This window comes from Protopterus annectens, chromosome 7.part0 (genome assembly GCF_019279795.1).
Source record: "Protopterus annectens isolate FY-2018-M chromosome 7.part0, PAN1.0, whole genome shotgun sequence".
Taxonomy (NCBI): domain Eukaryota; kingdom Metazoa; phylum Chordata; order Ceratodontiformes; family Protopteridae; genus Protopterus; species Protopterus annectens.
In genome coordinates, this window is record NC_056739.1 from 647958688 (window position 1) to 647976646 (window position 17959).

General features: G+C 41.9%; 1 protein-coding gene across 1 annotated transcript in view; it reads left to right on the forward strand.

The window, feature by feature from the left end:
- Positions 1 to 12366, forward strand: part of ANXA2 (annexin A2) — a 301172-nt gene extending 288806 nt beyond the window's left edge. The window contains exon 11 of the mRNA XM_044076313.1: positions 12082 to 12366. Within this exon, the coding sequence (XP_043932248.1) occupies positions 12082 to 12138 (57 nt within the window). The 3' untranslated portion in view covers positions 12139 to 12366. The remainder of the gene's footprint in view (positions 1 to 12081) is intronic.
- Positions 12367 to 17959: the final 5593 nt, after the last annotated feature.

Consider the following 17959-nt stretch of genomic DNA (forward strand, 5'->3'; position numbering starts at 1 on the left):
GTACAGGGTTCAAGCCTGAGGTATTCCCTCACACACAAACACCTGTAGTAGCAAACCTCAAAAACTAAATATACTGCACTGGGTGCCAAACAGTTGTCATGAGAGTCCAATCAAGACAAAATGAAGTGTAGAAGAATAAAAATATTTCAATGCATTGGCTGCATGACAGCTTAATATCTAGATGGAAACAAAAAGGTTGTGAGGCATGAAAAAAAAATTACTTTTTTAAATACATTAATGGAATGCCAGTCAAAATCAAGTATAAGAAAAACAAGCAGCACTCAACTCAAACCACTTCTTGCACTGCAGTTCTAATAATTTATATTCAGCTTTATTAAAGTAACAAGTAACATGCTGAAAGTAGAAATCTGATGCCCCCACTTGTAAAAATGTTTCTTATCCAAAAAAAGATGTGCTGCCTGACATCTACTTGTTTCATGGGGAAAACATGATCAAAGTAAAAAATGAAAAGCAAACCAGAAATAAGCTCAAGATACATTGCTTAAAATGATTACTGTACAGGTTATAGACCACGTGATTGGCATTCGGTTTATGGTTAAAGCCTGCAGAGATGACTGTCTGTAAGTCTCCAAGTGTAATGAGACTCTTAAAATAATGTAATTCTGTCCTTTATTACAAATACTGGCATATGCATTTCAATACCCAAGGCTTGTACATTATCTAGTTAAGTATTCTCTACATGGCAACAGAAAGGCTTTCAATGTTGGCAATTCTTTAACAGTATGCTTATTAAAGCTTACTTGCATCTTGCAATCTCAGCCAAGCTTACCTGATGGTCATTAAAGTATTGCTACTTAAACACAGAACAACAGGCACTTTGAGTAATAAGCATAAATCAACAGTACAAAATATATGACAGAAACCAGACCATTCTGCAAAAATCAAGGACAGATGAAAAGCCACTCTAGTACTTGTGTCTACCTTGGATGGGTGGGATTCTCTGCACATTTACACTGCATAACTACTCCTTGCCTTGCTTGACACATCCAGAGTCACTACATGGGGGAGTGGGGTGTAACAAGTATGTCACAGTTTGAAATGTCTCTGGCTGACTTGTGATGGCCCTGACACATTTGTCATACCTCTCAACCTCAGAGCAGGAAATCTGGACAAAGCCATACAAAGAAATGGGACAAAGGCCCAAAAATAAGGACAATTTTTAAAATATCGCTCTTATAACCTTAGAAAGCTAATAGAGGTCTTGCATTAGTATGAATTTTCTGAATGGTATGAAATCTGAAACTCAAATGTCTGTCATTATTTTCTAACTTCAGTCTTTAATTATTTGTCACTAATTTGCCAAAAAAAAAAAACACAATTTTATGAAAAATGGACCAACAAATGTGATGTAAAAATATAAAATAGCAACACAATACAGCTGGGAACCTGGCAAAGAAGGGACACTTTAATATTAGTACTGCTAACTTGAGCAGCTGACAAAATAAAACAATCTACATGCATTTCTGAAATAAAAGTAATCTGATTATTACAGTTATTTCTTAATTATAAACCCTCCATGTTTTCTTCCAAAATTGCTATTTTGCGGAGGGATCATTAGGGGAAGAGCAACATTTTGAGTCAAAATCAGGGACAGTTCAGAGGTTTGGCTATGCCTAATTCTATAAAGCAATTTATTTGCATGTACCTCTCAACCTGTTAATGCAATAAATCTGGACAAGGCCAGATATATTGGGGGAACATATAAACAGTACTAAAAATTGCTCTTGTATAAACTGGGACATAAATCTGGACAAGGCCAGATATATTGGGGGGAACATATAAACAGTACTGAAAAATGCTCTTCTATAAACTGGGACAGTTGATAGAACAGGTCTTACTTTAGCATGGATTTTTCTGAAGGTTATGAAGTCTGAAACTAGGTGTGTCATTATTTAGTGACTTAATTCCTAAATGATTTGCCAGAAAACCACAAATTTGTATGAGGAACAAGTCAAAAATAAGAAGCAACAAATCTATTCATTCTTTGAAAATCTGGACAGTTGGGAGGTATGGTTCATCTGGGGCTGTCTGTTTGCCGCCCTTCCCCCTCACAAAACCCTGGTCGAATGGAGCCTCCCTGCAGCCATTCCAATGATCCATTACTTTGCTATTTCACTCCATTTACCATAAACACTAATGTGCATACTGATTTACTTCTATGATGATTTGAACTTCATTTGAAAGTTTTATTTTTGCATTTTACAGCACAAACACTAAGACATCTGCTAAACAAACTTGGCATTAAACCTTCTCTGCCCTTGAAACTCACATTCACTGAAACAACATTAAAATCCACATTCAAAGAAAATACATTTTACTCGTGGCAGATAATTAATTCTGGGCTGTTTTCAAATCATAGGCCCCTTGCATATGAAACACATGTGTTCTTTGATACACCTTCCTATTGCTTTGAACATTTTTCCAGTAAACAATGAAACAAAACTGTCCAATTCAGAACATTTCCATCATAAAAGTCTACTCAAACTTCTACAGTCCACCATTATCAGTAAATATGCACAATCTCTGAAGTAGTAAAAAAGTCATCTAAATAATTCCATGTTAAATAAATCTGTAATGAAGAGGTTGATGCTAGCAATCACCTTTATATTTCATGGTTTCATCGAACAATAAAGTGTCTGATGCCCCTGTGGAATAAATTGCCTAAATTACATTAAAAATAAGCTAGTAATATTGCAATAGGAAATGGATGGCAAACTGATAACAGGCTCATAATTAGTATCTTAACTTTCAGTACGGCAGCATTCACCCCTTATGGGAGTAGAACCAACAACCTTCTGCATCAAAAGCAAGCACACAGCCTGGTGTGCTATTAGCACTAAACTTCTCTTCCCCTGCAGCTCTCGGCTCCTTGTAAAATCTACTCAATACTCAACTGCATCTCAACTTCACAGCACAAGAAGTCTGGAAAAGCCAAATTTATTGGGGTGGGTCAAAAGGGCAAAAACCAGGGACACATTAAACATTGCTTGTATAATCTTGGAAAGCTGCTAGAATAAAATGCTGTTACCACGGTACCACCATACATTTTACTGCCAAAGTCCCTGTGCAAAAAAAGAGTCAGAACATACCACTATGCCAAATCACCTGCTTTGTGAAAGAAAAATGCTGTTACCACCGTACATTTTACAGACAAGGTCCCTGTGCAAAACAGTCAAGAGCAACATACCACTACGCCAAATCAGCTGTTTTGTGAACGAGAGGAAGACTGAAACTTAAATGGCCATCATTTAATGAATTCAGTTCTCACCATAGCTGTCAACCTCTTAGCACAAAACACCTGGACAAACCCAGTAATGAGGGAATGCAGCCCTCAAACATTCAGTGAATTCAGTTCTTGCCATAGCTGTCAACCTTAGCACAAAAAACCTGGACAAAGCCACTAACAGGGTATTACAGTCCCAAAAATAAAGAAACATTTCAAACAGTCACCTTATAAACTTAAAAAATTGCTATAATAAAAGGTTGTGTTACTATATATTTATTGCTAGAATAAAAAGTTGTTTTACTATGTATTTTCTGAAGACTATGAAGTCTGAAATTCAAATGCCTGTCAATTTTACTTGTGATGGAACAAAAACAATTTTCAGCAGAGGCCCAGGGAGAAATACTGTAGACACGTCTTTGTAAAATGGCAGGACACCAGAGCAAATCCACACACAGAGATAAGATGCAGACTCCACAAAGAAGGCACCCCAGCCAAGAATCAAACCACAAATCCTATAGCTGTGACTCTGAGGCAACAATACTGCCACTGCACCATCAAATATGTAAGAAATTAAACATTCAGAAACCTGAAGTCTGAAATTCAAATGCCTGTCAATTTTATTTAACATTTGTTAATCAGGACAGTCTGACTTGGAACAAAAAAACAATTTTCAGCAGAGGCCCAGGAAAAAAATAATGCAGACATGTCTGTAACATGGGAGGACACAAACGCAAACCCACACAAACACAGAAAGAAGATACAGACCCCACAAAGAAGGAACCCCAGCCAAGAATCAAACCTGAGAACCTGCAGCTGTGAGGCAACAATGCTACTACTTCACCATCAAATATCAAGCATTGCAACAATTTACAAACCACAGATATGAGGAACAGATCAGATAAAATATGAGGCAAAAATCCGCAATTTTTTTACAAATGGTGGTGGGTAGGGAACTCAAGTCTTTAATACCTGCATACAGGGTACAGGGTTCAAGCCTGAGGTATTCCCTACCACACCACCATGGGCACCTGGGGCATTTACACACACACACACACACACACACACACACACACACACACACACACACACACACACACACACACACACACACACACACACACACACACACACCTGTTGTCCATACTAACTCAAAAGCACCATACACACACCTGTTGTCCATACTAACTCAAAAGCACCATATATTCAACACTTAACCAGTTTCACAAGCACCATATTCAACACTTACCTGTCCTCCAACGTTAGATCCAAACCCCTTCCCGTGCAATACTCCAACGACTCGCGAGAGTAGATCGCATCCAAACCCTTTCCCGACGAGACTACAGCTCCTATTCCTGCTGCTCGTGTTGCAGTCCGGCCGCGCTGTATAATCCCAGCGTGTCTGTGCAAAGTGCACAGACGTCTCCTTGCGTTTCCCTATCAGTCCTGCCGGACTGCCGTGAGCATGCGCATACAGTAGACCAGTAGTCTGGTCTACTGCGCATGCGCGTAGTCCGCGAAATTTAAAACTTTTTTTTTTTGAGTTCTTTTTGGTTTGAGGGGGCTGCAGTCCGGCAGTCCGATAGCATGGGCCGCCCCTGGTTACTCTGGACCTCGAGGAGGCATACCTGCATGTCCCAATCAGACACAGTTGCAGAAGATACCTCAGATTTCTTGCAGGATCAGAGCATTATCAATTCTCAGCATTGCCGTTTGGCTTATCTACTGCGCCGAGAGTATTCACGAAATGCCTGGCATCAGTAGTTGCACATTGCAGGCTCCAGGGGATTCAAATATACCCTTACCTGGACGACTGCCTTATACAAGCAGACAGCAAACAAACCTTGATAAGACACTTGGATTATGTCATTCAATTACTACAGGCTTTGGGATACACAGTCAACATTCAAAAATCAAGACTACCGCCATCCCAACAGATTATTTTTCTAGGAGCCAAATTGGAGACACAATCACAAATGGCCTTCCTCACAGAGGAGAAACAAGAACATTTACCAGATTACTTCAAAAGCCTAGCAAAGCTCACCCAGCTGACCGCAAGGAAAATCCTGCAGGCCCTGGGGTTCATGGCATCTTGTGTTCTTCTGGTACCTCTGGCAAGACTACACATGAGAAAGCTACAATGGTACCTAAAAAACTTATGGTCTCAACACAGCCAAAATCTAGAAGACGTAATACCACTCATTCCATGCCTGCAAAGGGAATTTTTGTGGTGGGCTCAAGCAAGTCATTTAAACAAGGGCATGTCTTTCAACAAACCTCTAGCAAGTCAAACCATTACAACAGATGCCTCAGATCATGGATGGGGGGGCGCACATGGAGGGCAGATGCATTCAAGGGCAATGGACTCCCAGGGAAATGCATCTGCACATAAATCAGAAAGAGATGTTGGCAATCATACATGCAATCGAGGCATTGGGGAAATCCCTTCAGCAAGGTCATCTGCTAATAAGGACAGACAACACCACTGTCATGTGGTATATAAACAAGCAGGGAGGCACTCGCTCTTACCCCCTCTGCAGACTAACCATGATTCTTTGGGAAAAGTCCCTGAAACTGAACATCCACTTACAATCCCAGTTTGTTCCAGGCAAGGACAATGTTCTGGCCGACAGTCTGAGCAGAAATTTCTTGGATCCGCACGAATGGATGCTGCATCCACACATTCTCACAAATAAGTGCATGGGGAAGATCGGAGATAGATCTCTTTGCTTCTCACCTCAATCATCACCTGGAGAAGTTCTGTTCGCACCATCCTCTAGCCTGGAGAACGGATGCCCTCTCCTTCAGCTGGAATTACCTTACAATTTATGCATTCCCTCCTCTACCATTACTGACCAAGGTGTTACTGAAGATCAAAGCAGAACCAAAAGGAATTTTGATAGCTCCAGACTGGCCAAGGCAGCACTGGTATCCATTGCTACTGAGTAACTCGCACCAAACCGTGGTCCTTGCCTCAATGGCCTCTGCTTCTAACACAGCACAATTACAGGACTGTTCATCAAAACCTGCAAACACTGCAGCTGACAGCTTGGAGGGTTCCATGACCTTCACCCATACCTCTTTCCAAAAAAGTACAAGAAATCTTGCTGGAAGCACGCAGACCTTCACCAGAAAAACCTATTCAGCCAAGTGGAAGAGATTCATCATCTGGAATGCCAACAAGGGTCAGGATGCATCAGTAATGAGCATACCACAGATATTAGAATACTTGGCAGAAGTGTTTCATAGTGGCCTCTCATATTCTTCCATAAAAATTCACGCTTCAGCAATCTCAGCAAAATACAACTGTGACCCACCTGTGTTTTCACATCCCTTGCTAAGACAGTTTCTAAGAGGGATAAAGAATATCAAACCTCCCAGAAAACCACCAGTACCTGCATGGGACCTCAATTTCATCTTGGAAAAATTAACTCTTCCTCCTTTTGAACCAGCAGCATCTTCAGAAATGCAATTTCTCTCCTGGAAAATGGTTTTCCTGTTGGCAGTTACCTCAGCAAGAAGAGTCTCTGAGATACAGGCCCTGATGGCAGTACCTTCCTTTCTCATTTTTCATCAGGACAGAGTTTCTCTAAGAACCAATCCTTCATGCCAAAAGTGATATCCAGGGTGTCTCTAAATCAAGCAATTCACCTGCCTACCTTCTTTCCCAATCCTCAAAATAAGGGGGAAAAGCTGCTGCACACTTTGGACATACACAGACAGTTATGCTACTACTTGGACAGAACAAAGACCACCAGAAAGTCTGATCAACTATTTGTAGCCTCTGCTGCTGGAGTGCAAGGAAAGGCAATCTCCAAACAAACAATTTCAAAATGGATTGGGCACTGCATCAGATTCTGTTACTCTTTCCATGGAAAAGGTGTGCCAGCCAATATTAGGCCACACTCCACCAGAGCTATAGCCACATCCTTTCTCAGAGGAGTGGCTACAAAGGACATTCTAGAGGCTGCTACATGGAGCTCTGTGCATACATTTACCAAACACAACCTGCCTTTATACTCCAGATCCCGAGCAGGCTTTGCTTCGGCAGTCCTGCAGGGCATTTTAGCTACACCATCCCTTTTAGATCCTACCACCCCCAGCTTCGCTATGGTATTCAACCCATATGTCAGGACTGCAGTTGCATTCTTGAAGGACATAGTACAGTTTTGTACCTACCATAAATGTAGATGTCCGATAGATATGCAACTGCAGTCAGGTTTTCCCTCCCTCCTACCCCTCTGCTATTTTCCTTTTGGGTCCATTCCCCCTTTCCTCTATTAGCTGGGGATATCTGTTATGGTGTATATGTTTATTACTGTTGTGCATGTCTGGAATTTTTTTATCCATTCACCAAATTTAGCCTTCTTTGGAGGGCACCTGGCATCTGGGGCAAGAAACACTGAAGAAGATGGCGTCTGCGGATGCCTTTATACCCCAGCCACTCTGACGTCGGGTAGTAGGTGACATCGGCCGACGCCGGACCCGGACTTTGGAATCCGGCCGACCGAGGGGCTGCCTGAGGCAGGACAACCCACATGTCAGGACTGCAGTTGCATATCTATCGGACATCTACATTTATGGTAGGTACAAAACTGTACTTTTTGATCCCTTTCTGGCACCTTTTTTCTGAAGATGCACTCTGGGTTTTACAGGAGGCAAGGAAACCCTCAAACAAAAAATCTTGTCCATATGGAAAGATTTTGCCTGGTGCCATGCTGTTACCAGAACCCTTTTCAGTGGCGATTCCTTTGGTCTTCTCTTGTGAGAGTTGCTCCAGTCTGGCTTGGACAAGTCTTTGTGAAGGCCCATTAGCCATTTCTGCTTTTCTGCCCTTGAATCCTACCTTGGCTCCTCATTTTTGAGGTCAAATTATTTCCTAAAGGCATCTTGTGTCTTGGGGCCTCTAAGGAAACCTAGTTGTCCTCCTTGGGACCTTAATTTTTGTTTTCGAAAAAATTGATTTGGGCTCACTTTTTGATCTAGCAGATTCTGCTTTCTTTGCAATGTTGTACCTTGCTGACTCCTGCTGGCTCTTACTTCTGCTGAGGGTTTGTAAGCTTCAAGCCTTTCCATCCATTCCTCATTTTTTTTATTTGTTTTTTTTATATACAGGGATGAGGTGTCCCTTCATAGTAATGTTTTATCCCCCCCCCCAAGATGGTAAATGAGTTGTCCTTTAAACACAGTAAAACTCCCTCCCTTTTTCCCTTTTCTGTCTAACAGTGAGAGTCTTCCATACCTTGGATTTGCAGACAGCTTGGGTACTATCTGGATAGAACTTAAGCCCATTCTTAAGTATGACAAGCTTTTTGTTTGTTCTTTCATCCCAGGATGTTTTCTGTGAAAACCATCTCCTCTATATCTAAAGCCATTTATTTTTAATAAACCCTAAACATAATAGGTTGCTACTTCCTACTTGGCCACAACATCCCTCCACTTGAAAACCTCCTCAGCTGGACTACCCACCACCTACCCCAAGAAACTTTAATTCTAGGAGACTTCAACACTGACTGGCAGTCCTGCTCTAGCAACCACCCCAACCCATCATGTTAAACCTTCATGGCTTCTCCCAACTAGTCTAGTCCCCTACTAGGATAAATAACTCCAGCAAGCACACTACCCTTGATTGGATACTAGTCAATAAGAGCCCCCAGTCATATATAGCAGGCTGCTTATCTGGCAGCCTCTGTGATCACTACCCAACCTTCTTACTAAGAGAACACCTTTATAAAGTGAAACCCATCATCAAATACGCAAAAAATTACTTCAACTCTCTCTCATTCAGCTCATCTATAAAAGACTAACTGGCAACCTCTAAAATACCTCAAACTAATTGACTATAATAAAACATTCCTAAGCATCCTTAATTACCACGCCCCCATAAGAAACATGCTCCCATAAGAAGTTCCCAAACTAGAGCCCAACCATCCCCGTGAATAAAAAAACACCAAGTCGAAATGAAAAACCAGGATAAAGCCTGGGACAGCTTACCAAAACCCCCTCTACTAGGCACAAATTCCTAGAACTACGCAATAGAACCAAAAAGCTTCTAAAACAGGACAAAATCCAATACTACCAGTCTGCCCTTACCTCCTCCCAACATAACCCCAAAAAATTCTGGTCCTCAAACTCCATCCTCCCCCCAGGTAAAGTCAGTACACCCACTCCTAACTTAACTCACTCCTCTGAAAATATTGCTACCTCTTTCAACAATCACTTCACACAAACCCTACTATCACTAGCTAGACAACACAACCCCCCATAAACCCACACCATCAACTACAACTTAACAATCTCCACACTAGCTTCTTTCTCTCCTGTTCCTACCTCCAAAATAAAACTATTAACTAAACTTAAAACCACCAGATTAGCAAAAGACAACCTCCCAAGTGAATACCTTCACCTTGCAGCTGACACTCCAGCCTACCCGGTATCACACATAATTACCAGATCTCTGTCAAAGTTATGTTCCCACACTATGGAAAGGCTCGCACATAATTCCCCTACACAAAGGAGGCCTCTCCACAGATCTAACCAATTACTGCCCCATAGATATTCTCTCGCCACTCTCCAAAATACTAGAGAGAAAATACTAGAGAGATGCATTCATTCTCAAGTCTCAGATCACCTCCTTGTTAATAACCTCCTCTCCAACACACAACGTGGTTTCCGACCTAACCATAGCACCACCACTGCCTTACTCTTTCTCTAACACTATCCTACAAAATAAAAATGCAGGTTCTCTCCTCAGCTACCTTCCTAGACTTCTCTAAAGCTTTTGACATGGTCCCACACAAACAGCTCATCTCTCTTCTCAATAACCTATCCTTCTCTCTACCAGTCATCAACTGGTTTCAGTTACCTATCTAACCGCCAACAAGCAGTTTGGCAGGACAACCTACCCCCCCCCCCAAACTACCAGTGTCCATAGGGGTTCCTCAAGGGTCCATCCTGGGACCCATACTCTTCTCTATTTTCAATAATCTAGCCTCAGCCACAACACATGGCACACTCGTACAATACTCAGATGACTCAACCATCATCTGCACAGCCCACTCCCTACCCGAACTGCAAAAAGTCACATAGGAAGCATTTTCTTCTATTTAAAATTTGGTTATCCGATGCCCAACTAATACTAAACCCAAACAAAACAAACTTACTAATCTTCCAACCCATTAAACTTACCATAGACTGCTCTCACTTTAACATCACAGCAAGACAACGCCACCATCCATCCTACAGAACACACCAAATTACTAGGAGTAGAAATAGACAAACTGAACTTTGACATTCACATTTCCATGACCATTAAAAAAGTGCACAAAAAACTAGGAGCATTATATAGAAATCAGAAACTACTTACCAAAGCGGCTAGAATTTCCGTAGCAAATTCTCATCTTATCTCTACGCCTCTCCAATATTTACTAACCATAGACAATGCGACCTAAATAAGCTCAACCTGCTACAACAAAATTGCCAGATTTGCCACAGGGGCTTCCTACCATACTCACCACTTTCTCACTAGCAGAACTGGGCTGGCTAGAGCTCCCCCACCTCCTTCAAAGGTACCAACTCACACTTGCCCACAAACTAATAAACCAACCACTAAAAGTCCCATCCCTCCAGAATCTACTCCAACCCTACATAACCATGAGACCACCAAGATCCAGCCACAAAAACCTCTAGGTCATAAGAGCCAATAACTCTGCTGGAGAAGCATTATTCTCCTGCACTATAGCCAAACTCTGGAACTCCCTCCCATCCTCAGTTACCTCTAACTTCTTGCACCCACTTCAAATCCTTACTAAAATCACACTTAAGAACTTGCCAGATATGCCCTTGCAACCCCCCCATACCATCCACTCTACCCACCCACTACCTCTCTCGGCCCCCTATCAACAAGCTTCTCTACTCATGTTCCCAGCTACCTACCACATAATGAAGAGTAGCAGAGTCTGTACATCACCTTTATATTACCCCCCCACAGGACATGGGGCATGTGTGATGTGTGGTGCATACCAGATCATAAGGTTTTGGTATACTGGCCGAACATCAGGCTGTTCTATTGGGGAGATCCCTACAGTAAAAATTACAGCAACAGTTAAGGAACTGGATTGACATCTACTGTTATGGTAAGATTTTACAAATCTGTACTGACAAACTGAAAACTCAGATGTGTTCTTAGTTTTTTTACCTATTGCACACAGCTTTGCATATCTGACTGACATGGTATTGCCTGCCCAGATAACTGAACTAATTTTAGATACTATGTGGTCCATTTCCTCCTGTTGTAACTCTAGCATTACCAATAAGAAGGGCTCTGGATAACTGAAAGAATGCTGTCCTCTCTGAATTACCCTGTCACTAGTAATAACCCTATAGCAGGCTTGATGTGCACACTGTTATCCTATAGCTTCTGCTGCCTTTGTCCTTCCAAGTTCATATCTGCCTCTACATGCGCTGTATAGCCCCAGTAATACTGTGGCATACACTTGAATTATTGTAAATGTGCCCTTGTATCCCTTGTTCAACATTTAAATTTTGAAAAGTTCTTTAACAATGGGCTGCTTAAATTTAAGTTGTGTAACAGTTGTGAATCTACTTCATGTGCCGAGCTTAGTTTACCTGACTTTTACCTACTTGTACACTCCAAGTAGTGGGCAAATCCAGTCCAGCATAGCTTTCTCAATAACGTGGCTTTCTACAAACCTAACATTAAGGAATAGTCTAACACGGTACATGTGAATGTAACAGTATAATACAGATGTAAGATGCAAGCCTAATCTTTACCTTTTTGTAGTATTATTGTAACAGATTTGTTTCCTTTCTTTTAGCAAGAGACAAAGGGTGATTACCAGAAAGCCCTTCTGAACCTCTGCGGAGATGATTGAAGACTAGGCTGAAAAAGACTCCAGCTTTGCTCCCCAGCAAATGTGTAACTGTACAACAAAGCAAAAACAAACTTTGCATTATAGAAAGTGCTACTAGTCTGTGCTTACCTCTTGTATGTTTTGTAGTATTTTGTATAGTTCATTTTGCAAGATTCATCAGGCTGCTTTTCGGCTGTAGTTGTATAAAAGAAGAAAACAAATTAAAGGATAACTTTTATATAAAAAAAAGTGCTATGTTTTTAATGAGTTGACCAAGATGGTTTCTTTTGCTCATGTATGCAATAGCTGTTAAATTCAAAACTAATTTTCAGAAAACTCAGCTTGCCTTTGTCACATTAGTGGTGGATGTGACTGCACTACTAGTGATACAGGTTTGATTCCTGACAGAAATATTGAAGGGACTACTCAAAGCACTGCTTTCAAGACCTGCCTTTTTCTGCTAGCTGACCCTAATGGGTGACGAGTGAGTTACATGACCAGGTTTACAATACAGCACCCAAAAGTTGTCCCTGCTTTGAAGTGCCGGCAGTAGTGTGACTTAATGCTATGGCATCAGAGATGTTTGGGAAAAGTAGGAAATGGCTCACTTCATAGGATTTCATTATACAGACACTGGGCCCTTCAATGATCACCTACATCACACCGCCTCATTACTGAGGTGTGGTTTGTAACTGAAGCCTGATGGCTAGACATGCTGAATCGACTACTGACATTTTTCAGTGCCTTAATAAAAAAGTCTTTAGAATGCAGTTATTTATTTAACCCTGTCACACTTCTAACTGCTCTGCACAGTCTGTTTTGGAGCAAGTATGCCTGGAACCTTGAGAAGCTGGTCATCTGGTAGAACTGAATGTGGCCCTTTAATGCAACCCATGTCGCATGACTGGTGCAAGCAGCCCTGGCACCTTGATGGTGTCCAATCCAAATTCTGTATTTTCAGGACGGATGTATCTGTTAACTGGCTGTTTAGTTTCTGAAGCACATCGATGGAGACTTCGTAAAAATGGAATGTGGGAAGTTTTCATTGCCATCAAAACTTGGGGTTTGAGCAAAATTAAGATCTTGTACTGGGTTTTGAATTGTTAAGCTGTTTTAACAAGCTCTACTGAATTGCAGACTATTCAGTGAGCAACCTGGTAGTGTCATCAGTCTCTGCCACCAGGTATTTAACTACTCTGAACATTGTACAGTAAGAAGGGTACTGCTGTGATTGTTGGCCCTGATGTCAATAAGGAACTTTCTGAAGTTTTACCCCATCGTCTTTTGTTGTGAGTAATATGTTTTAGGCTCATTTCTTAATCTAATTATGGAGTGAATTCTTATGAGAAACTTGCCTAATGGAAAAAAAAATATGTAAAACTGTGGATTTTCCAAGAAAATGAATGGTGATTACTTGTCTATATAAATTGGATAAGTGCACTTGGATGTTCTTCGTGTTTCACTGTTGCAGTCATTACATTTGGGTAATCTGCTGGCAGGTTGCCCTCAGTCGGCCTGAATAACAAAGTCTTTGGTCGTGCGTCGGTTGCTGTCTCCTCTTCCATGATGTCAGGGGTATAAAACATGCAGCCAATGACATTTTAATCTGTCTTTCTTGCCGCAAGGGCCGGTCGGCAGACTCCTGAAATTTTCGTATTAGTGTTTCAGAACTGATGTCTTTAAACTAAAGCCAAGTACCTGTTGGGGAAACTTTTTTTTTTTTTTTTCTTGCTCCTTACCGATGTCAGTAAAAGTTAATAATTGGGAAGCAAATACCTCATAAGGATTTTCATTTGTACTGTATTCCTTGCCTAGGCCCTGATCACAACGTGCCTTGCTGTCAGTTTTCTGCTAAATTTAACCAACGCACTAAAGCGTCGGTATATTTTTGCTTCTAAATGTTTTGGTTCAAGATTTAACTACCCTGAAATGTCGTCTGTTAGCAATCTGACTACCGGAGTTCACAAAAAAACGCAAGGAAAAAGACTGACCGTCTAGGTCCAAAACTGACTAAACTTCTCCTAAGCCAGTCGCAGGTACTCAGTGAGGCGCTTTTGCAGCCCCTGATGCCCGCTACTTTTGAGTCGCAGGCCTCTACCGAGACCCATTCAGAGTCCAGTATGCTGTGACATTTGCAAAATATTGACCTCGCGGATGTCTCTCTCTTGGATGGGTCCACAGCCACTGAGCAGGCACCGGCTTCTGAGGGTGTTTTCAGGCCTCAACATTTTTTCATTAAACTGCCAACAAAAAACAAGGTCAAAAACTTCTATGTCTAAAAAAACTGACGCATGAGCCACGTGCTCAGGCCCCTATGCCTAAAAAACAGATTATCAAAATGGCTGAGGATTTAATTATCTTGATCAGGGGTTCCCAACCCCCCCCCCCCCCTGCTACGAGACCTAGGCAAGGCACTGATTATGAATCTTCAGATCAGGTTTCCACTTCTGATTCCTCTTCTGAGGAATTTTCTATTCCACCCTATGAGAATTCTGATGCAGAGGAATCCATCCCATCTGCATCTCCTCCTAAGGATTATTCTTTTGGAGAGACTTTGGGAGTGTCAGGACTCCTCTGAATCAAAAAAGAGGCTTAGGGATTTCCTTCTTCCTCAGCATAGGCCTTTGGCAATGCCCTCTGTATTAGACATTGTTGATTATGTGTTCTTGGAATCGAGCATGGCTCCTGATTCCCTGCCTCTGGCTCCTAGTAAGCCAGACAGATATTACAGGGTTCCTGACTACCACAAATTTCTTTTCAAAAATCCTGCTGCTGATCCTGAGACTATTTCTTAGGATCCCAAGGGTGTTGAGGCTTCTACAGCCTACCTTTCTGATGGAGATTTAAGGGCACTGGACAGATGGGGTAAGAAGGTTTATACGTCTGCAACCTGGCAATCAGGACTTTAAACTGCAAGTTTCATATGCTTAAATATCAACAGCATGTTATGGGCTTACTGAAACAGAAAATTATGTTTATTTCTGATTGTGTGGAAAATTGCATTCAGCAGAACAGGTTGGAAAGCATACTTTGCAATGTGGTTTTGATTCCTTGGAGGCCTCTTGTAGGGCTGCCGTTACTGGATCTGTGATTAGAAGGCATGCCTGGCTCAAGGAGCAAAATCTGCCTGATCATGTCAAAGCTAAATTGTTGGATGCTCCTTTGCAGCATGATACTCCGGTAATAAGGCAGAAGAGGTTTTAAAGAAAATGGAAGGCAAAGCTAAACTATGCAAGCTGTAAAATATTTCTTGCAAGTGCAGCCACCCAGGTTCAGTAGGCACTGGCCTACTACAAATTGGTCCTTTCCTGTGACCAACAGAGCCACTCAGGACAAACCCAGGTGTTCAAAAGGCTCCAGATATCAATCACAGGGTTCTTGCAGATCAAAACAATGTGGTGCCTCCACCTCCAAATCTGGAGGAAACCAAGCACAACCCTACAGTAAGCGGTCTCAATGACTTTCCTCTACCATCTCCAAGCACTTATCTTTTGGCAGCCCCCTTGGGGGGGAAACTAACACTTCATGCTCAAAATTGGCAGTTAATTACCCAGGACAAGTGGGTATTAAACATAGTATCCCAGGGGTACAAATTTCATTTCCATACTTCACCAATTACAAACGGATGGCCGGATCTGCCACAAAACCATTGGGCAGAGGCCCAGAAACAAGTAATGTCCCCCATAGATATGGGGGCTATTCAACCAGTACCAGAAAAGGAAGGAGGACAATGATTTTATTCAAGACTTTTCCTGGTACCCAGAAAAGACAATTCATGGCATCCAATTCTGAACTTATCGATTCTGAACATGTTCCTGGACATTCCAAAATTCAAAATACTGACTTTACAACAGCTACTGCCTATGTTAGGCAAGAATGCTTGGTTAGTAATTCTAGACTTGAGGCATACCTGCATATCCCAATAAAGGAATCCTGCAGAAGATACCTCCACTTCAAAGCAGGTTTTTTGCATTGCCAATTCTCTGCACTGCCCTTTGGCTTATCTACTGCACCCAGGGTCTTCGCAAAGTGCCTGGCACCAGTAACTGCATTCTGCAGACAAACATTCAAATTTATCCTTATCTGGACGATTCTCATTCAAGCAGAGGACAAGGCCACTCTTCAACATGTGGTGTTTGAAAAAAGGCTTCTAGCATGCCTAGGGTACACCATAAATATAAAGAAATCACAACTGGTACCCTCTCAATTACATTCCTGGGTACAAGCTTGAATACAACTGCCCAGATGGCTTACCTCAGGCCAGACAAAGACAATTGACAACATACTTCAAACAAATGGCAACAAAAACATAGTTATCTGCAAGACAAATTATGCAGGCTTTGGCATTCATGCCATCCTGCATTCTACTAATTCCATATGCAAGACTGCATATGAGGAAACTTCAATGGTGCCTAAAAAAGTGTATGGAGTCAACATTGTCACAGCCTGGAAACAGTGATTCCTCTCATTCCCTGCCTACAACAGTAGTTTCTTTGTTGGGCAGAGACATGTCACCAAAACAATGGACTGTCATTCACTCTACCCCCTGCCACCCTAACTACAGACACATCTGACTATGCTTGGGGGGCCCACCTGGCAGGGAGATGCATTCAGGGCAAATGGAGCCCAAACCAAATGCATCTGCATATCAACCAGAAAGAAATGCTAGCTGTTTAGAATGCTCTGACAGCCTTCAAGGGCTCTCTTCATCCAGGACAATTACTGATAGACTAACAACACCATGGTTATGTGGTACATAAACAAGCAGGGGGGTACACATTTCTACCCCCTTCACAGACTAGCCGTGGCCTTGTGCAACACGGCCTTGACTTACCAAATGCATCTTCAAGCTCAATTTCTGCCAGGAAAGCAAAATACTCTGGCAAACGACATAAGCAGAAATCCTATGAACCCGCACAAATGGAAACTAGATCCACAAATCTTCAGCATTTTAACACAGAAATGGGGGAGCCCAGACTTAGTTTTTGGGAGAGGCAAATAGATCTATTAGTTGGATAAATTCTGCACAAGAACTCGTCACAAAAAAGCATGGAAAGTGGATGCTCTGTCCTTCAGCTGGAAAAATCCATCAGTCTATGCCTTTCCCCCTCTGCCTCTACTCTCCAAGGTCTTACTAAAAGTCAGGAAAAACCAAAAATGATCCTAATTGCTCCGGACTGGCCTTGCAAGCACTGGTACCCACTTCTAAGGAATATATCTCACCTTTCTCTGTGGTACTTCCCTCAAACACCTCATCTACCGTCTCAGCAGTTCTCAAATTCTGCACACTCGCTCCAAACTCTGAATCTTGCAGCATGGCTAATCAACTAATTATTTAAACCACATCTCTCAGTAAACCTGTGATGGATGTCATTTTGGAAGCCAGAAGGCCTAGTACTTGAAAATCTTATGCTGATAAATGGAAGAGATTCTGCACTTGGAACCAAGCACAAAAAATAGACACAGCAAAGCCCAATATTCCTCAGATTTTACAATACTTAACTGAGATGCTTGACAAGGGCCTATCTTTTTCTTCAATAAAAATCCATGCCTCTGCCATCTCGGCTCATTACAACACAGAGCCTCCCCTCTTTTCTCATCCACTGCTTAAACAGTATCTCAGAGGGGCCAAAACTTTAAGGCCTCCCAGGAGAACACCATCTCCTGCATGGGACCTCAATTTTGTGCTGGAAAAACTCACCCTGCCTACTTTTGAACCAGCAGCTACTGCGGATACAACATTTCTATCTTGGAAGACAGCTTTTCTTTTGGCAGTCACTTCAGCAAGAAGGGTTTCAGAACTACAGGCTCTCAGGAGCCTTTCATTATATTTTACCCGGAC